We start from the raw sequence: 21157 nt of genomic DNA, 5'->3' as shown, positions 1-21157 counted from the left end.
ATATACATTTGCTGATGAGTGCATTCGAATCCGACACAAGGTCCTTTGCTGCATGTCGTCCCCTCTCTCTCCCCCTTTCATTTCTATCTAATAAACACTTTTTGTGAAATGTTTGATAAATTGACCTCTTTGAGGCTCAGAGACATGGAGCTCCGACCAGACACTTGAATCATTTTGTGTTTTCTTAATGTACAATCTTTATCTAAAACAGTAACTAGTAACTATAACTGTCAAAATAAATGTAGTTATAGTATAAAATAGCGTAACATGGAAATATTCAAGTAAAGTAAAAGTATCTAAAAAGTATACTCAGTGCAGTACTTAAAATACATTGACTTAGTTTCCATCACTGCAAATGATGCACTGTAAAGCAGCCGTTTTAGAAAAGCTTTTATTATTGATTATTACTGTCATTACAGCACAAACACTTCTCCATCTCACTGACTTGCATCTTCTTCCAGGCCCTATGTGTACGCCATGCACTCTGAACAACCAGACACATATGGACACAAAATGGGGCCAATGAGCACAGAAGTGAGTCTGCATCTGTGTGTGTTGGTTTGCATGGAAAGCACACAAACCAGACACCAATATACACCCACACCCATATAGTTTCTCTATGTGTGTGTAGTGTAGCATCAAAACACACACACACACACACACACACACACACACACACACACACAAGGTTTGAATCCCTTTCTGTGTTTCAGTTGAACAACCCTCTGAGGCTGATTGACAGAATTGTTGGTCAATTGATGGACGGACTGAAACAGATGAAACTGCACCGCTGTGTCAACATCATCCTGGTGGGGGATCATGGTACACACACACACACACACACACACACACACACACACACACACACACACACACACACACACACACACACACACACATGTGTGCTTTGCTCAAAGGTACGCAGGCTTAATATAACTCAGGCAACAAAGAGCAAGAGACCTTTCACTTCATTCTAGTCACCAGCCAATAACAGATATCCCCACTCATTCTCCTGTGTATGTGTTCTCAGGTATGGAAGAGGCTCACTGTGATCACACCGAGTTCCTCAGTAACTACATGACCAACGCTGATGACATCATCCTCATCCCTGGGTCTCTAGGCAGAATACGCTCAAGATACCCCAACAACCCTAAATGTAAAAAATAGACAGAGTGAAAATTCTTTCTCTCTTTTTTTTGTTTCTTTGGGTTCTTTGTTTTTTCCATTCACTCAACGTTATTTAGGATTTATCATGCAGACTTCATGTATTCAGAGCTTTTGGTCTGTTAGACCTTCATCATCAAGCATAATCCAATGATTTGTAGGCAAGAATTTGAGGCTCTGAAGGGATCATGGCAGTACCTACAGTGGCTACCAGTGGAAACGTGTCAACCATCTTTGATCATCTTGTTAAATAGTCATTTTGTTAGGTGTCTACATTCATTTGTCCTACTAACCTACTACCAGTAGTACACCAGCTGAAGTTCATTAAGTACATTGTTTTCTGGGAGTACATTGTTCAAAGACAGAGAACTTGGATGGTAACTGCTCTGACTATTGTTCTTTTTTGCAGATGATCCCAAGGCTGTTGTTGCAAATCTAACAGTAAGTATTAAGAAGTGTCAATTGTGTGAACTTAAAAAGTACTGATGGAAAATGTTGTAAAATTTGGTATGAAGAGAATTATACTATTGTAGCACAAATAAGATAGAACATGCAATGCTGCGTGGTGATCTGTATGATTGGCTTTGTTCCAGTGCAAGAGAGCAGACCAGCACTTTAAAGCATACTTGAAGCAGCACCTGCCGAAGAGACTGCACTACGCCAACAACCGACGCATTGAAGAGATTCACCTGCTGGTGGAGAGGAAGTGGCACGTTGCCAGGTACCGTACCACCACTGCAACAGGAAGTGCAAATAACATCCGACAAAGTGACACTCCTTTCAATATACCAGTTAGAGATACAGTATAAATAGCACATGAGAAGTAAACTGAGAACACATATATATGATATACGAGATATCTCTCCTTCCACCTTTGACCTGAAACTATATCACATGAGACCCACCCTGACACATGTGTGTAACTTCAGATACACCAGGCTTGAGTCTTATAGTGAAACATCTAATAGCAGATTTGTGATTGTAACCATTGCGAGGCATTTAGTGTTTTAATGAAGTTCACAGATTAGGTGAAGTTTGTCTTTTATTGATTTTACTAACCCTTAGCAACCGATTTCACCTGTGCAGTCTGTGTAGATGTGGCTTTTTCAGCCCACCCATCTGTGAAGCTTTTTACTGCACATCTTGCTTTCCTTAAAAGACACATTTTATGTCAATGTGGCCTGCTAACAACGCATCATTAACATGAAGTGCTGAAAAGTTTAAGAGATGTGCTGTTTCCAGCCACACTCTTGTGAAAAAACCTGAATATTTTTCAAATATGCAGCTGCTGAAATGTTAATGACATGCTAAAGTGTACTCTGACAGGCGTTTGATGTCGAGCCGTGAAAAGTCTTAAAGTCTTACTGCAGTGATTCAGTGACAAAGTAAACCATGAGGTCATCAGGACAGAAAGTGAAAACAAACCACCTCAGCTAAAACTGTGCGCGTGCATGCGTGTGTGTGTTACTTGTGAGTAACAGCCTCCTTGCATGGAGCTGTCATGTTGTTTTGGTTGGTAAACCATGGGAGAGCTACATTCTGTCTCTGTACACACACACACACACACACACACACACACACACACACACACACACACACACACACGCACACACACACACGCACACACACACACACACACACACACACACACACACACACACACACACCCAGATAGACACATATACATTCGTCAATGTCTGTGTAAATCCCAAACCAACTAACTGTTCATAAATGAAACACTGAGTTTGACTTATTTTCCTGTCAGCTAGCATTTACATTTTTAACATGCTTGTGGCTTCATCCCCGACACACACACACATTAAGTTGAATAACTGGAAGGAGTGTTTTAATGGACACTTAGTAAAAAGTGGCAGTTTTTCAATTAGAGGACTGAGACTTGGGTTGTGTTAAGGAGTACTTCTCCCCTGCCTAGGGCTTAAGTTGGTGAATACTGACAACATACTGCAGTTCAACTGGATATCAAAGCACAGTTTACCCTTTAAGATGTGGACCTGACGGCACACTGCATCAGGTCTTTCTAAACCATCTAGGTATTTGATGAAAATCCTTTGAAACCTTTGTGGATTTATTGGACTTGTTTTGTGCAATGTGACATATGTGGCATGCACCCAGAGATCACTGGCATGTCAGTCAAAGTAAACACATTGTTTATGTTCTGTTTCTCTGACCCCAGACTTCTACCATGCTCACAAACATTTGAAATTTACTGCAATTAGAGACCGAACGAGATCAAACATATACTGTAATCCTGAACAGTTTCTTCAGAGAGCCTCAACAATCTTTTTACAATTTCTTAAAAGTCGTCATTCTCCTATTTCATTTGCCTGATTTGACCACAGTTTGGCATTGATGGGTGGGCATCTTTCAGAATTGCCACAATAAATTTAAGTAAAACAAATGACAGCAGTATTAAACAAAATTGGTTGATGTGGTATTCAATATTTTATCTTGTAACTCTGCTTGTGACAGTACTTTTGCAGCTGAACTTAGTGGGTCATCTAATACAATGTTCTGAACAGACAGATGAACCTGCAATTAACATGTTGAAATGTCCTTGTGCAAGTTACTGAACCCCAAAATCAGTGTTTATCCTGATGAGCAGGTGCCACCAGTGTGTGAATGTGTGTTTAAAAGTGCTTTGAATGGTTGCAAAGACTAGAAAAGCGCTATATGAATGCAGTCCATTTACCATAACCTTAGTACTGGAGGTGCACACTGCAAATAGCCCATCAAGTTGATGGATGCTGGAAGTATCGATTTGTTTTTGTAGGAAAGAGGAAAAAGCCAATTGACACCAGGAGTTTAAAACAAGCAAATGTAAAAGTTTTCATGAAGAAATATCATTTGCACCACTATTAGAATATAAATAAAATGTAAATGGCCACATTTACTGTATATAGCACTTTTATCCAATGTGATTCACAAGGTTTTTGAAGGTCATTCACACATACACAAACACACCAATGGAAGGTAGCTACCACTCAGGAGGTGATCAGTAGACGACTGAATTGAATTATGAGTTCTTCTAAATGTACAGCTGCATTTTACATACTGTATCCATGGAGCTACTTTAAATGCTGGTTGACTACTTTAATAATGAATTATTATACTTCATATTCAATCTTTGGTCAATCAGAGTTAACCACAATGTGCATGAACCAAATCCGATTCATACTATTCATTACAGGAAGGTCCCTGAGGGGAAGAGGCACTGTGGCTTTGCTGGTGACCATGGATACGACAATAAGATCAACAGCATGCAGGTACTCTTGATAATCTACAGTGTCATGAAGGGTCCAGTGCAGCAACACAGATTATACACTACTCTACTGGCCTAGAATAAACCACATGGTGTAATAGCCATACACCTGAACACCTGAACCAGTGATATACTAACTGTTGTTATTTATTCTGATGAATCAATTGACTGACTCAAAATGAAAACTTTCATTTTCAGACTATTTTCTTGGGGTATGGACCTACATTCAAATTCAAGACTAAAGTTCCAGCCTTTGAAAACATTGAGCTTTATAACGTCATGTGTGGTAAGGCATATTTTTGTGTCCCTGCGATTCTAGTTCAAGTGGTGTTTTAGTCTTTCAGCTGATGTGAAATTGACTCTCCCATGCTCAGATCTTCTGGGTCTGAAACCAGCTCCCAATAATGGAACCCATGGAAGTATGAACCACCTGCTGAAGAGCCCCCCCTACAGAGCCACCATGCCCGAGGAGGTTTCCAGGCCAGCTGTCTCTGCTCTCGTTCCTGCAGGAACAGAAGACCTGGGCTGCAGCTGCGACGACAAGGTCAGCCTTGACTCAGTGGCAGACTTGGGGTCAGCATTGACTCAGAGGCAGACATGGGGTCAGCATGATGACTCAGTGGCAGACCTTGGGTCAGCCTTGATTCAGTGGCAGACCTGGAGTCAGCCTTGACTCAGAGGCAGACCTGGAGTCAGCATGATGACTCAGAGGCAGACCTGGGGTCAACACGATGACTCAGTGGCAGACCTGGAGTCAGCACGATGACTCAGAGGCAGATCAGGGTTAGCATTATGACTCAGAGGCAGACCTGGGGTCAACACGATGACTCAGAGGCAGACCTGGAGTCAGCACGATGACTAAGAGGCAGATCAGGGTTAGCATTATGACTCAGTGGCAGACCTGGGTCAGCCTTGACTCAGAGGCAGATATGAGGTCAGCATGATGACTCAGAGGCAGACCTGGGGTCAGCACGATGACTCAGTGGCAGGCCTGGGGTCAGCCTTGACTCAGTGGCAGACCTGGGGTCAGCCTTGACTCAGTGGCAGGCCTGGGGTCAGCACGATGACTCAGAGCAGATCTGGAGTCAGTACGATGACTCAGAGGCAGACCTGGGGTCAGCCTTGACTCAGTGGCAGACCTGGGGTCAACACAATGACTCAATGGTAGACCTTGGGTCAACACGATGACTCAGTGGCAGACCTGGGGTCAGCCTTGACTCAGTGGCAGACCTGAGGTCAAACCTGGGTTCAACAAGATGACTCAGAGGCAGACCTGGGGTCAACACGATGACTCAGTGGCAGACCTGGGGTCAGCCTTGACTGTGTGGCAGACCTGAGGTCAAACCTGGGGTCAACACAGCCTTGACTCAGTGGCAGACATGGAGTCAGCACGATGACTCAGAGGCAGATCAGGGTTAGCATTATGACTCAGAGGCAGACCTGGGGTCAACACGATGACTCAGAAGCAGACCTGGGCTCAGCACGATGACTCAGAGGCAGATCAGGGTTAGCATTATGACTCTGAGGCAGACCTGGGGTCATAACGATGACTCAGTGGCAGACCTGGAGTCAACACGATGACTCAGTGGCAGACCTGGGGTCAGCCTTGACTCAGTGGCAGACCTGGGGTCAGCCTTGACTCAGAGGCAGATATGAGGTCAGCATGATGACTCAGAGGCAGACCTGGGGTCAGCCTTGACTCAGTGGCAGGCCTGGGGTCAGCACGATGACTCAGAGCAGATCTGGAGTCAGTACGATGACTCAGAGGCAGACCTGGGGTCAGCCTTGACTCAGTGGCAGACCTGGGGTCAACACAATGACTCAATGGTAGACCTTGGGTCAACACGATGACTCAGTGGCAGACCTGGGGTCAGCCTTGACTCAGTGGCAGACCTGAGGTCAAACCTGGGTTCAACAAGATGACTCAGAGGCAGACCTGGGGTCAACACGATGACTCAGTGGCAGACCTGGGGTCAGCCTTGACTGTGTGGCAGACCTGAGGTCAAACCTGGGGTCAACACAGCCTTGACTCAGTGGCAGACATGGAGTCAGCACGATGACTCAGAGGCAGATCAGGGTTAGCATTATGACTCAGAGGCAGACCTGGGGTCAACACGATGACTCAGAAGCAGACCTGGGCTCAGCACGATGACTCAGAGGCAGATCAGGGTTAGCATTATGACTCTGAGGCAGACCTGGGGTCATAACGATGACTCAGTGGCAGACCTGGAGTCAACACGATGACTCAGTGGCAGACCTGGGGTCAGCCTTGACTCAGTGGCAGACCTGGGGTCAGCCTTGACTCAGAGGCAGATATGAGGTCAGCATGATGACTCAGAGGCAGACCTGGGGTCAGCACGATGACTCAGTGGCAGGCCTGGGGTCAGCACGATGACTCAGTGGCAGACCTGGGGTCAGCCTTGACTCAGTGGCAGACCTGGGGTCAGCCTTGACTCAGAGGCAGATATGAGGTCAGCATGATGACTCAGAGGCAGACCTGGGGTCAGCACGATGACTCTGAGGCAGACCTGGGGTCAACACGATGACTCAGAGGCAGACCTGGAGTCAACACGATGACTCAGTGGCAGACCTGGGGTCAGCCTTGACTCAGTGGCAGACCTGGGGTCAGCCTTGACTCAGAGGCAGATATGAGGTCAGCATGATGACTCAGAGGCAGACCTGGGGTCAGCACGATGACTCAGTGGCAGGCCTGGGGTCAGCCTTGACTCAGTGGCAGACCTGGGGTCAGCCTTGACTCAGTGGCAGGCCTGGGGTCAGCACGATGACTCAGAGCAGATCTGGAGTCAGTACGATGACTCAGAGGCAGACCTGGGGTCAGCCTTGACTCAGTGGCAGACCTGGGGTCAACACAATGACTCAATGGTAGACCTGGGGTCAACACGATGACTCAGAGGCAGACCTGGGGTCAACACGATGACTCAGTGGCAGACCTGGGGTCAGCCTTGACTCATTGGCAGACCTGAGGTCAAACCTGGGGTCAACACAGCCTTGACTCAGTGGCAGACATGGAGTCAGCACGATGACTCAGAGGCAGATCAGGGTTAGCATTATGACTCAGAGGCAGACCTGGGGTCAACACGATGACTCAGAGGCAGACCTTGGCTCAGCACGATGACTCAGAGGCAGATCAGGGTTAGCATTATGACTCAGAGGCAGACCTGGGGTCAACACGATGACTCAGTGGCAGACCTGGGTCAGCAAGATGACTCAGAGGTAGACCTGGGCTCAGCACGATGACTAAGAGGCAGATCAGGGTTAGCATTATGACTCAGAGGCAGACCTGGGGTCAGCCTTGACTCAGTGGCAGACCTGGGGTCAGCTTTGATTCAGTGGCAGGCCTGGGGTCAGCACGATGACTCAGAGGCAGACCTGGAGTCAACACGATGACTCAGTGGCAGACCTGGGGTCAGCCTTGACTCAGTGGCAGACCTGGGGTCAGCATGATGACTCAGAGGCAGACCTGGGGTCAGCACGATGACTCTGAGGCAGACCTGGGGTCAACACGATGACTCAGAGGCAGACCTGGAGTCAACACGATGACTCAGTGGCAGACCTGGGGTCAGCCTTGACTCAGTGGCAGGCCTGGGGTCAGTACGATGACTCAGAGGCAGACCTGGGGTCAGCCTTGACTCAGTGGCAGACCTGGGGTCAGCCTTGACTCAGTGGCAGGCCTGGGGTCAGCACGATGACTCAGAGCAGATCTGGAGTCAGTACGATGACTCAGAGGCAGACCTGGGGTCAGCCTTGACTCAGTGGCAGACCTGGGGTCAACACAATGACTCAATGGTAGACCTGGGGTCAACACGATGACTCAGTGGCAGACCTGGGGTCAGCATTGACTCAGTGGCAGACCTGAGGTCAAACCTGGGGTCAACACGATGACTCAGAGGCAGACCTGGGGTCAACACGATGACTCAGTGGCAGACCTGGGGTCAGCCTTGACTCAGTGGCAGACCTGAGGTCAAACCTGGGGTCAACACAGCCTTGACTCAGTGGCAGACCTGAGGTCAAACCTGGGGTCAACACAGCCTTGACTCAGTGGCAGACCTTGGCTCAGCACGATGACTCAGAGGCAGATCAGGGTTAGCATTATGACTCAGAGGCAGACCTGGGGTCAACACGATGACTCAGTGGCAGACCTGGGTCAGCAAGATGACTCAGAGGCAGACCTGGGCTCAGCACGATGACTAAGAGGCAGATCAGGGTTAGCATTATGACTCAGAGGCAGACCTGGGCTCAGCACGATGACTAAGAGGCAGATCAGGGTTAGCATTATGACTCAGAGGCAGACCTGGGGTCAGCCTTGACTCAGTGGCAGACCTGGGGTCAGCCTTGATTCAGTGGCAGGCCTGGGGTCAGCACGATGACTCAGAGGCAGACCTGGAGTCAACACGATGACTCAGTGGCAGACCTGGGGTCAGCCTTGACTCAGTGGCAGACCTGGGGTCAGCATGATGACTCAGAGGCAGACCTGGGGTCAGCACGATGACTCTGAGGCAGACCTGGGGTCAACACGATGACTCAGAGGCAGACCTGGAGTCAACACGATGACTCAGTGGCAGACCTGGGGTCAGCCTTGACTCAGTGGCAGACCTGAGGTCAAACCTGGGGTCAACACAGCCTTGACTCAGTGGCAGACCTGAGGTCAAACCTGGGGTCAACACAGCCTTGACTCAGTGGCAGACATGGAGTCAGCACGATGACTCAGAGGCAGATCAGGGTTAGCATTATGACTCAGAGGCAGACCTGGGGTCAACACGATGACTCAGAGGCAGACCTTGGCTCAGCACGATGACTCAGAGGCAGATCAGGGTTAGCATTATGACTCAGAGGCAGACCTGGGGTCAACACGATGACTCAGTGGCAGACCTGGGTCAGCAAGATGACTCAGAGGCAGACCTGGGCTCAGCACGATGACTAAGAGGCAGATCAGGGTTAGCATTATGACTCAGAGGCAGACCTGGGCTCAGCACGATGACTAAGAGGCAGATCAGGGTTAGCATTATGACTCAGAGGCAGACCTGGGGTCAGCCTTGACTCAGTGGCAGACCTGGGGTCAGCCTTGATTCAGTGGCAGGCCTGGGGTCAGCACGATGACTCAGAGGCAGACCTGGAGTCAACACGATGACTCAGTGGCAGACCTGGGGTCAGCCTTGACTCAGTGGCAGACCTGGGGTCAGCATGATGACTCAGAGGCAGACCTGGGGTCAGCACGATGACTCTGAGGCAGACCTGGGGTCAACACGATGACTCAGAGGCAGACCTGGAGTCAACACGATGACTCAGTGGCAGACCTGGGGTCAGCCTTGACTCAGTGGCAGACCTGGGGTCAACACAATGACTCAATGGTAGACCTGGGGTCAACACGATGACTCAGTGGCAGACCTGGGGTCAGCCTTGACTCAGTGGCAGACCTGAGGTCAAACCTGGGGTCAACACGATGACTCAGAGGCAGACCTGGGGTCAACACGATGACTCAGTGGCAGACCTGGGGTCAGCCTTGACTCAGTGGCAGACCTGAGGTCAAACCTGGGGTCAACACAGCCTTGACTCAGTGGCAGACCTGAGGTCAAACCTGGGGTCAACACAGCCTTGACTCAGTGGCAGACATGGAGTCAGCACGATGACTCAGAGGCAGATCAGGGTTAGCATTATGACTCAGAGGCAGACCTGGGGTCAACACGATGACTCAGAGGCAGACCTTGGCTCAGCACGATGACTCAGAGGCAGATCAGGGTTAGCATTATGACTCAGAGGCAGACCTGGGGTCAACACGATGACTCAGTGGCAGACCTGGGTCAGCAAGATGACTCAGAGGCAGACCTGGGGTCAGCACGATGACTCAGAGGCAGACCTGGGCTCAGCACGATGACTAAGAGGCAGATCAGGGTTAGCATTATGACTCAGAGGCAGACCTGGGGTCAGCCTTGACTCAGTGGCAGACCTGGGGTCAGCCTTGATTCAGTGGCAGGCCTGGGGTCAGTACGATGACTCAGAGGCAGACCTGGAGTCAACACGATGACTCAGTGGCAGACCTGGGGTCAGCCTTGACTCAGTGGCAGACCTGGGGTCAGCATGATGACTCAGAGGCAGACCTGGGGTCAGCACGATGACTCTGAGGCAGACCTGGGGTCAACACGATGACTCAGAGGCAGACCTGGAGTCAACACGATGACTCAGTGGCAGACCTGGGGTCAGCACGATGACTCAGAGGCAGACCTGGAGTCAACACGATGACTCAGTGGCAGACCTGGGGTCAGCCTTGACTCAGTGGCAGACCTGAGGTCAAACCTGGGGTTAACACGATGACTCAGAGGCAGACCTGGGGTCAGCACGATGACAGAGGCAGACCTGGGGTCAGCATGATGACTCAGAGGCAGACTTGGAGTCAGCACGATGACATAGGCAGACCTGGGGTCAGCATGATGACTCAGAGGCAGACCTGGAGTCAGCACGATGACTCAGAGGCAGACCTGGGGTCAGCACAATGACAGAGGCAGATCTGGGGTCAACATGATGACTCAGAGGCAGACCTGGGGTCAGCTTCCTGTTCATTCCTTAAAGGAGTACTAGTTTTTAGGAGATCTGCTTTTCTGTCAAGCCCTTAGATTAGTGATGACCACAGTGAAACCAAAATGATCCTGGTGACTTGCCATGGAACTCCATGGTAACATGTTGCTTAACAGGAGATTGGGTGATAACGCGTAAATTATTTTCAAAAGTGTCAATAATTCACTTAGTAATGTAATAAGTAATGATTTAGTAATCAAAACTTGTATCTTGCAATTTTTAGCAACTGTAAAGGATGATGACATTGCATGTAGTAAATGTTATGCAGCTAAAGGATTATTGCAGTTTATTAAAACTTTGATCTTATATTGAATGTTGATTCTATAGTTTTGATAATATCGTATTCACCAAAGTATCTGCTGAGAAACACACAAGCAAATGCTTTGGTGGGTAAAATATGGGAACATTTCCAAAAATAACATTAATGTTGTAATAAACTGGAATGATCCTTTAAGTCTAAAAATCAAATGTTCTTGAGTTCATGCTGGAGCTGATCCTGAAGCTAAAAAATGAAAATCTTGAGAATGGAAACTGGTTCAAACGTCCCTCATGCAGACAAGATATTTTAAATGTTCCTGAGTTTGTGTCTGTTGTACTTAGGCATAAGTACTAAAGCTCTTATTTCCACTTCGAGGTGAGATGGTGGTGAATGTATTGTGAATTGAAATGATTATAAAGAATTTGTACAAGGAATATAAATCATGCCAACCAAACATTGTAAGGCCCTCTGAGGTGTGTGCAGATGACTAAATCATAGTAGCTCTAATCATGTTTAGTAGGATTTTATTTTAAATCCTTTAATCATAATGCAAAAAGAGGACATGAAGGCCAAGAGGTAGACCCCAGACCCTGTCACCTGGCAGCTTCCCTTTGTTCAGCACAGGGATGAGTTGGTCTCTTCTCCATCTGAAGAGCAGAGTGTGTCTGTAGCAGTTCTTCGTTTAGAAAGGCTCATTTTAGCAGCAGCCCATCTATTAGACACCCCAAACATGGCACAGCAAGTGACTGAAGGGGTTTCAAATACAGATTATGTCTTTCTTTCTTTTTTTGTTGAGTTTTTAAACAAACCTTTATGTTTTGCTCTGGAAGTGCAGTTAAATGTGTCTTTTTACACAGCGGACCTGTAAAAAGAACATTCTGCATGGGCCTACCATCCATGCTTAACGTACTATGTGTGTTTGTGTGTGTGAGACTGAGCCTGTTTGACATATGTATAGTTGTGTCTTCAGCTTAAAAACTTAAATAACCTTGTTGCATCTTTGCTTTCTGCTGCAGAGATGGAGTCAATTCACCTTCAATTCAAGGCATTCAAACATCTGTAGTTAATTTGCTAACAAAAAGGCAATCTCTGTGTTCATCCAGGCCCTTTACATGTGACAACTTTCTTGGTCTCGATCGTTGTCAGTATTTTGCTAGATCTTCTTCCAGGATTGCTTGGATTGGAGGTGATTTGGACCCAGCCATCATCTGCAGTGTGTCACTTTACCTATGCTGTGTTTGTGATTCCCATGTAGATCTCTGGCAAGAGATTGTTTCAATCTCCGATCTTTTTGCAGTTGCGTGTAAAAAGTAGGGGCCAGAGAGGTTTGAAAGTGACCCTTGTACGAGGCTATAACCTGGAGCATCTGTGGCTCTGTCTCTTACAGAACAAAGTGGAGGAGCTAAACCAGCGACTGAGGCAAGCTATTGATGGTCAGTCTTTCATGATGTTACTGAAAATGTCCTAAATAAATGACCTATCATTTATATAGGAGGATGAAGAAATCATAACCAAAGTTAAATAACCATAAAACTCTAAACAACCCTCACAGTGCCTTTGTAAAGCAAGATAGAGCCACGTAGCCGTATGAAATCTAGCGGCACATTCTTCTAGGGAAATCAGTGTGTGTAATGTGTGTGTAGTCACTATACTGATTCTAATGGTCATTTGGTATATGTCAACATAAAATACAGTAAATAATCCACCATGTCCCATGTAAACCTGCATCATAATCCTAGTTATGCGTCATTGACATGGATGTTAGTTTTCACATGTTGTTGTTCATTCACTTCAGTGTAAGTTGCAGTGTTGTGTTACACCCCTGTGCCTCCTCTGCTGTGTGTGTCTGTGCTCTTCCTCTCTCAGACAGCAGGAACTTGCCGTACGGTCGACCTGCCGTCCTCTTCCGTACCAAATACTCCATCCTCCACCACAGTGACTACATCAGCGGCTACAGCGAGGCTCTCTCTATGCCTCTCTGGACATCCTACAGCGTCAGCAGACAGGTACTCTTCATCCTGGGCTCTTGCAAAGCAAACAGTCAACAAACGGCTATATGGTGGAGTTTAGTTTCAATCTCATACACCAATAGGAAACAGATTGATTTATTATTACGATTATTCGTCTAAAAACTAATTTGACCTTCTGAACATTATGCCCTTGTTCATGGCTCCAAGATGTTTAATAGATTTACTTACAGGAGAAATTAAAACGGTCTGATATGTCTGGGGGTTGAATACAGATCTATTCATTAAACCTGCCAGGTGATTTTTTGAATATGTTCAAATTTCCTAAAATACTACAGCGGCCACACTCATTATTTGCTATTATTTAATAAACATATTTCTTACTGACATATCCTAACACACTGACAGCTATTTGTGTAAGTGGTCTCAAGTTGACATAGACACATCACATACCAAACAGTTACATTATTCATGTTAACTGAAAGGAACTTGTTAGTGAAAGTGACTTGATGAAGGTGAGAGGGTTATCAGGGAAGTTCTCAGACATGAAACTGTCCTGAGAGCAGTCGATGTGGTTTCAAGCTACAAACAAACGCCCTCTGGCCTGACTGACTCCAAACATGAAGATAAATGTCACTGTTTCTTAAAATCCAGATGTTGTGAGTGTGTTCTCTACTTGTTACTATACCGTGTGTGTGTGTGTGTGTGTGTGTGTGTGTGTGTGTGTGTGTGTGTGTGCGTGTGTGTGTGTGTGTGTGTGTGTGTGTGCGTGTGCGCGTGTGCGTGTGCGTGTGCGCGTGCGCGTGCGCGTGTGCGTGTGTGCGTGTGCGCTGCAGGTAGAAGTGTCCCCTCTGCCTGAGGCCCTGTCTAACTGTGTGCGACCTGACACCAGAGTCCCTCCAGCCTACAGTCAGTCATGTACCAACTACAGAGCAGACAGACACATCAGCTACGCCTTCCTGTACCCTCCACGTCAGTTCCCCAGCACAACTTCAACACTGGAACTAAATCAAATTTATATTTTATAGTTTAATCATTTTCATGTTAAATTGAATATTTGGGACACATTCTTATAATATTTTGTACATTTTTACACTAAATGACCAATCAATACATTGAGCAAAAGATATTGCCATTGATTGTAGAAGACATCATTAGTTAGTTACTTGATATATTGACATATATTATTATACATTTCAAACCAACCTGAAAACGTTTTTAATCGTGTTTCATTTTTTCTTCATTAACAGAATTGTCCTCAACCATAGACAAAAAATACGATGCTGTCCTCATCACCAACACTGTTCCCATGTATCCTGCATTCAAGAGTAAGTCCATCAGTGATTAGAAGTCTCTTCAAGGGCGAGATGCCTCGAGTCTCCTTGAAACCTTGTATGTTTTGATTTTGACAGTTTTTCCTGCACAAAAATCACACAAAAAATATAGTTTTAACCACCATGACCTCCATTTACTTTGAATTAAATGAGTAGATGATTCATGGCAGTCTGAAAAGTAAAGTTAACTTGGCATTATGCAGCACGTTCTGAGGTGCTGAGTGATCCACTGACATATTCATTTACCCCCCCTCCCTGTTTCATTCTCACATCCCTCTCTGTTTGTCTCTTTGTTCCCACTCTCTCCAACATTTCTCTCTCAGGAATATGGGGCTACTTCCAGAGAGCACTGGTGAAGAAATACGCCACTGAGAGAAACGGAGTGAATGTGCTCATTGGACCCATATTTGACTACGACTATGATGGCGTCAGGGACTCTGCTGAGAAGATAAAAGAGTGAGAACATTAATTTTACTTCACTTCTGATTCAGCTTCAGTACAGCTACAAGCACTTTTTATTTATTTTGAACTTATTGAAATGTGGCGATGTAGGATTTGGTCTCAACCAAAAAATAGAAAAAAAATAGATTTTCAATCTCATGTGCTAAAATGATTTAAAACTGACAATAGACATTTGTGTATTGAAACAAGTTGAGCTCAGGTCTTTTGTGGAACCTGTGTTGCAGGTATGTAAGTGGGATGATTCCTGTCCCTACGCACTACTTTGTGGTCCTGACCAGCTGCTTAGACTTCACACAGGCTGCAGACTCGTGTGGCGGGCCGCTCAGCAGCGCCGCCTTCATCCTGCCACACAGATCCAGCAACGACGAGACCTGCAACGTGAGAACCATCACACCATCACATTTTAATTACACTCATATACACACATAATACAGACCAGGTCTACACAGTGGCCTCTTGGATAATTAACTCAGAAATGAAAAATGGAAATGTTGCATCATCAAGTCACCCTGAACAGAACATGTAGCAGAATCTAAATATGCAAGTGATTGTATGTCCAGAAGAGTAAACAAATCACATATGTGAACCTTTAAATGCACACAGGGTACACGCTGTACATGATGTTTGTTAAAGGATAGGGCAACATTTTGAGAAATATGTTTACTAGATTTCTTTTGAAAGTAGGATGAGAAGATTGATATCAATCCCAATCTTGATTTTTAACCTTCACACAGAAGAAAAAGTTTTGGAGAAGTCATGTGTTGGAACTACTTCTTGACAAACAACAGTTTATCCATCCGCCCGGCACTCCTGTTCTCCAGCTCTGGGTTGCCAGGTACAGTCAGTGAGCACAGGTTGTGGTACATGTTTCTGTACAGACTCGCTGTTGTCCGCCAAGTACTTCCAGAATGACACTCGCCCTAAAACTACAAATTGTTGTTTTTACATATCTGTTTGTGTGCAGATCAAACAAACAGGAAACAACAAGTTAATCAGTGTTCTATTGGCAGGTGTGTTTCCCTTTGGACAAAGACAGGCTAGCTTTTTCCTTTGGTTCCAGTGTTTATACTGAGCTAGGCTAACCGCGTCCTGACTCCAGCTCTGTACACACACACATGAGAGTGGTATTGATTTTCTCATCTCGCTCTCATGTCAATGTGAACGATGTTCCTTCAAAGCCAAATGTGTTCAGGGTTTCAGTGTGGAACCCCATGCTAATGTTTCTGTGCTCCTCACTGCCTCCCTTCAGAGCTCAGAGGAGGAGTCTCGCTGGGTGGAGGACCTGATGAAGATGCACACAGCTCGAGTCAGAGACGTGGAGATCCTGACGGGCTTGGACTTTTACCGCAGAACAACCCGCAGCTACGCTGAAATCCTCTCGCTCAAAACCTACATGCACTCCTACGAGAGCGAGATCTGATATCTGCTTGCTCTGTTAACCTTCATGTTGCCGATCTTTTTACCCGTGGTGGATGTGTGTGGTACAATCATCTCTATTACACTGACCTACAGCAACTTCAGCTCTCCCTGGATGCTATGGCTGTTGTCTGCAGCTGCTCTGCAGTATCCCTGTTGTGGCCCTTTCACTTCATCCATCTGTTAAGAAACAGCTTCAACACCACTGAGCTAGGAGCTGTGCTACTGTCCACTTATTCTCTTCAACATTTTAATTATTTTCCTGCAAACAATATTCCATATGTGTAAAAATGATTACATGCTTTCAAGTGGTAAAATATCTTAAATTGCACTACAAAGCCATCAAGAGAAATCCATCAGCTCAGTATTGAAGCAGGATGTCACAGTTCCTATATGACGTGGATCCACACAGTTTACTCGTTACACTATGTTTGCATTGGACACTTTCTCATTCAGCGGCTAAGAAGAACTTTCTTTTCTTTTTGAATGATATAATAATGCAATGTTGTTGTTGTGTGTGTACAGTGTCTATATGTTGAGTTCAAAATATTTTCTGTTTGTGTCTGACTGTTGATTGTGTGCTTGTGTTTGTTTGTGTTGACTTTTTGTTCCATGCACAATAACAATAATGTCAATGATGATGATGATTTTATGATTTATTAATGTGTTCCCTAAAACATTTACCACCTGTGAGACCTATTTATGCTTTATGTACATTTCACCACAATAAACAAGTGTTTTTACTAAAAGTGTGGAGCATGTTCAGTCAGACTCAGCAGCAGTGGAGCTACACAATCCATCTACATGGCTGTATGATGAAGGCATGTCTAACATGAATTACTCCTTAGTTACAATATATAGCAGCTTCATATTGTTCATATTGAATGAGCCCTTACCCCAAGTGAAGGAGTTCAAGTACCTCGGGGTCTTGTTCGCGAGTGAGGGGACGATGGAGCGAGAGATTGGCCGGAGAATCGGAGCAGCGGGGGCGGTATTACAGTCACTTTACCGCACCGTTGTGACGAAAAGAGAGCTGAGCCAGAAGGCAAAGCTCTCGATATACCTATCGATCTTCGTTCCTACCCTCACCTATGGTCATGAAGGCTGGGTCATGACCGAAAGAACAAGATCACGGGTACAAGTGGCCGAAATGGGTTTTCTCAGACGGGTGTCTGGCGTCTCCCTTAGAGATAGGATGAGAAGTTCAGACATCCGTGAGAGACTCGGAGTAGAGCCGCTGCTCCTTTACGTTGAAAGGAGCCAGTTGAGGTGGTTCGGGCATCTAGTAAGGATGCCACCTGGGCGCCTCCCTAGGGAGGTGTTCCAGGCACGTCCAGCTGGGAGGAGACCCCGGGGAAGACCCAGGACTCGGTGGAGAGATTATATCTCCTCACTGGCCTGGGAACGCCTCAGGATCCCCCAGTCGGAGCTGGAGGATGTGGCCCGGAGAAGGGAAGATTGGGGTTCCTTACTGGAGCTGCTGCCCCCGCGAGCCCGATCCCGGATAAGCGGTAGACGATGGATGGATATTGTTCCAATTGAACATGTGTCCCTCTACCCGTCACTGCCACCAGGTGGACACTACTTGTTGTGGACCAAGTTAAACTCCAATATGAGAGAAACATTTGAGTTTGCTAAACTGTCACAGCAAAAGGAAAGGAAAAAACAATCTTTGGATAGATAGTAGAATACGCTAGGATAGAACTGGTAGAATAGTAATCTGTAGTGTATAGTGTATTTAAACGGGCTGTGTTTAGGTGATGCATGTGTCCTGTGTGTAAAAACAGCCCATGAGCCTTTATGGCATGGAGCTACAGTCAGAATGTGAATTCCAAGTAGAACAAAACACAATGTAACATTTGTTTCCTTTATTTGAATTTCCCAATTTCATAGATCAATTCCCACATCACAGCTCACTTTTATCACATGAAGGATTTTCCTGGCTTAGAATTTCCACCTTATATTTCATTCCCCCTTTTTTTTAATAACAACTCTGCTGTTTTAATTGATATCTGATTTAAATGACACAATGTAAACTGTGCTGGTTAGTGGATTTTTACCTTTTTTTTTATCCATAGAAACCAGTCCTCTAAGATTTAATGGCCTTCAAAATGATCATAAAAAAAAGTGTAATGTTTGTATTTGTGGGTTTTTTATCACACAGCAATTGGATGTTCTAAACCTCGATGATGTCACTCGTGGTACTCACAGGGAACACATTTGCTCCAACTGGAAATAATGTTGTCCTCGTCACCAGACAGAGACTTTGAGAATGACATTCTATCTGGTAAATCCTGTAAATACTTGCTGTAGAATCTAAAGGGACAGGGCAACCTTGAGAAAGTGGCCCGATCAAATTAGACACCATAGAGAAGATGGCAGTCAAGATTGTAAGGAAAGATTTAATCTGCTTTTAAACAAATCTCTATTCTAGACCTGAATAAGAGCAATTGTAAATATTTCAAGCACAATGGCCACATTTGTCTAGTTCTGGAAATGCTGGACAAAACTCTGCATGATTTAATTAGAGAAAGGCGCGGCAGGCCGCTGTGTTTGTCTGAGATTAGAGTCATCTCACAATAGATGCGGGTGGCTCTGAATGCCCTCAAGATCATTGGTCTACACCATTGGTATTCAACTAAGATTTTAAGAGGTCCAGTTAGGGATAATTTCCTCAAGCAAAGGTCCGGAGCATCATAATGTCTAACTTGCGTTATGAATTAGTGTGATATATATTGAAGCAGCCTAGTAGCTGTATCAACGTCTGCACGTAATCAACAACTGACTGTCAAATCTAATAAAGAAAGTACAATTCAAAAACATTTTGACAATATTTATTGTCACTTAACATTGATCATTATACAGATATATATATTACTGTAGATATGTATAATGTTCTTCTCGGGCTCCATTTAAAAATAAAATAGAGAAAATAAATAAAATAGCTTTTGAAAAATTGTGCATCTTAAAATAAAATAGTTTTCTGTGTTTCTCTCCCTGTCTGCCGCTCACTCGTCTCTCCGTCTGTGTTTCTCTCCCTCTCTGCCGCTCACTCGTCTCTCCGTCTGTGTTTCTCTCCCTGTCTGCCGCTCACTCGTCTCTCCGTCTGTGTTTCACTCCCTGTCTGCGGCTCACTCGTCTCTCCGTCTGTGTTTCTCTCCCTGTCTGCCGCTCACTCGTCTCTCCATCTGTGTTTCTCTCCCTGTCTGCCGCTCACTCGTCTCTCCGTCTGTGTTTCTCTCCCTGCCTGCCGCTCACTCGTCCCTCCGTCTTCGCAATGTTTGTCGCCTGGAATGCACAGATTTGATTGGCTGAGTAGCATCACGTGAGATGTCTTAACTTGCATGCCATTAGTCTGTGAGTTACCTGAACCGCTAAACCAGAGCCGTAAAAACGAGAAAAGCTGCGCTGGTTAAAATAGAAGCGCCCTGTCAAAATTGAAAATCCCTTAATAATTTATTGATTATAGGTCCGGGTCCGGACTGGGACCGCAGTCCGCCTGTTAGTGACCTATGATATACAGTAATGTGGAATGAGAATTTTCAATTAGAATTGCAGAGAGTTTGCATACACAATACTTGATTATATATCAGTGGATATTGATATGTGAGGCATTCATTACAGTGTTCCATAGTGACAGCTGTAGATGGATGTAGTTATGGCATAGCTGTAGACATAAGTAAGATACTCTGTACAGGAAATAATCTGAATTATTTTAACAAAGTACAAAACAAAATAGTCTAAAAAACATGGCTATATTAAACCATTAGGGGTGCTGGGGCAAAAACAATATTGCTGGATACAGCAGCTGATGATAGAGACTAAATTAATTGCAAAGAGCCAGACATTTAGCAATTATCTCATGCTGGAATAATACTGACTGACTCAGCCACTGCAAGGTAAATTGATGATACCACAACTTTATTTATGCACCATGAGAGCATACTATCAGCTGAAATAATGAAGCTCTTTATAAAACAATGTTTTAGTCTTAATCACACATTAACCTATAGAGATGACAGGAAATGAGAGAGGAGAGAGAGAGAGAGAGAGAGAGAGAGAGAGAGAGAGAGAGAGAGAGAGAGAGAGAGAGAGAGAGAGAGAGAGAGAGAGAGAGAAGGTCCCTGTCAGACTCAAACAAGCACATTACAAATCATGGTCAGCATCTTGCGGCTTTGAGGTCTTGAAAAGCACTATATAAATTCAATTTATTATTATTATTATTATTATGATTATGATTATGATTATGATTATTATTATTAAAGACAGAGCCACAAGATATTTCACAACAAATGTATGTAAAACAAGAATAAAATGACATTGAAGTAGCACTACTTGGGAAAACGAGAACGAAGATAAAATTGACAGTAAAATAAGTGCTCTGTAAATAGTTGTTTATATTTTGCAGAGGTGAAAAGTAACTAAGTACATTTAAATTCTGTACTTAAGTACAATATTGAGGTACTTCTACTTTACTTTAGTATTTCCAAGTTCTGTTACATTTTGGAAGACAATATTTTACTCCACTACATTAGTTACTTTGCAGATTCAGATTAATTATACAACCTAAAAATCAACTAATTAATTACGATGTATTATCATGGATTAAACTACACAGCAGTGTATAGAGTAGTTCACATTAGCTCCATTTTTGCCATTTACGACCTGGGCACATTATTAATAA

At 45.1% G+C, this 21157-nt stretch overlaps 1 protein-coding gene across 3 annotated transcripts in view; it reads left to right on the top strand.

The window, feature by feature from the left end:
- Nucleotides 1–17192, top strand: part of enpp2 (ectonucleotide pyrophosphatase/phosphodiesterase 2) — a 32683-nt gene extending 15491 nt beyond the window's left edge. The window contains exons 11-25 of one of the 3 annotated variants that reach the window (XM_029451477.1): nucleotides 462–534; nucleotides 714–822; nucleotides 1031–1156; nucleotides 1574–1605; nucleotides 1758–1885; nucleotides 4373–4448; nucleotides 4643–4730; nucleotides 4819–4988; nucleotides 12682–12727; nucleotides 13161–13300; nucleotides 14098–14233; nucleotides 14512–14589; nucleotides 14919–15051; nucleotides 15282–15435; nucleotides 16307–17192. In XM_029451477.1, coding sequence (XP_029307337.1) covers nucleotides 462–534; nucleotides 714–822; nucleotides 1031–1156; nucleotides 1574–1605; nucleotides 1758–1885; nucleotides 4373–4448; nucleotides 4643–4730; nucleotides 4819–4988; nucleotides 12682–12727; nucleotides 13161–13300; nucleotides 14098–14233; nucleotides 14512–14589; nucleotides 14919–15051; nucleotides 15282–15435; nucleotides 16307–16477 — 1660 coding nt within the window. In that variant the 3' untranslated portion in view covers nucleotides 16478–17192. Of the gene's footprint in view, nucleotides 1–461; nucleotides 535–713; nucleotides 823–1030; nucleotides 1157–1573; nucleotides 1606–1757; nucleotides 1886–4372; nucleotides 4449–4642; nucleotides 4731–4818; nucleotides 4989–12549; nucleotides 12728–13160; nucleotides 13301–14097; nucleotides 14234–14511; nucleotides 14590–14918; nucleotides 15052–15281; nucleotides 15436–16306 lie in introns of all 3 variants that reach the window. The other 2 variants (XM_029451476.1, XM_029451475.1) reach the window with 2 other exon arrangements.
- Nucleotides 17193–21157: the final 3965 nt, after the last annotated feature.

Source organism: Cottoperca gobio, chromosome 16, assembly GCF_900634415.1.
Source record: "Cottoperca gobio chromosome 16, fCotGob3.1, whole genome shotgun sequence".
Taxonomy (NCBI): Eukaryota; Metazoa; Chordata; class Actinopteri; order Perciformes; family Bovichtidae; genus Cottoperca; species Cottoperca gobio.
This window is presented reverse-complemented; position numbering and strand designations above follow the sequence as displayed.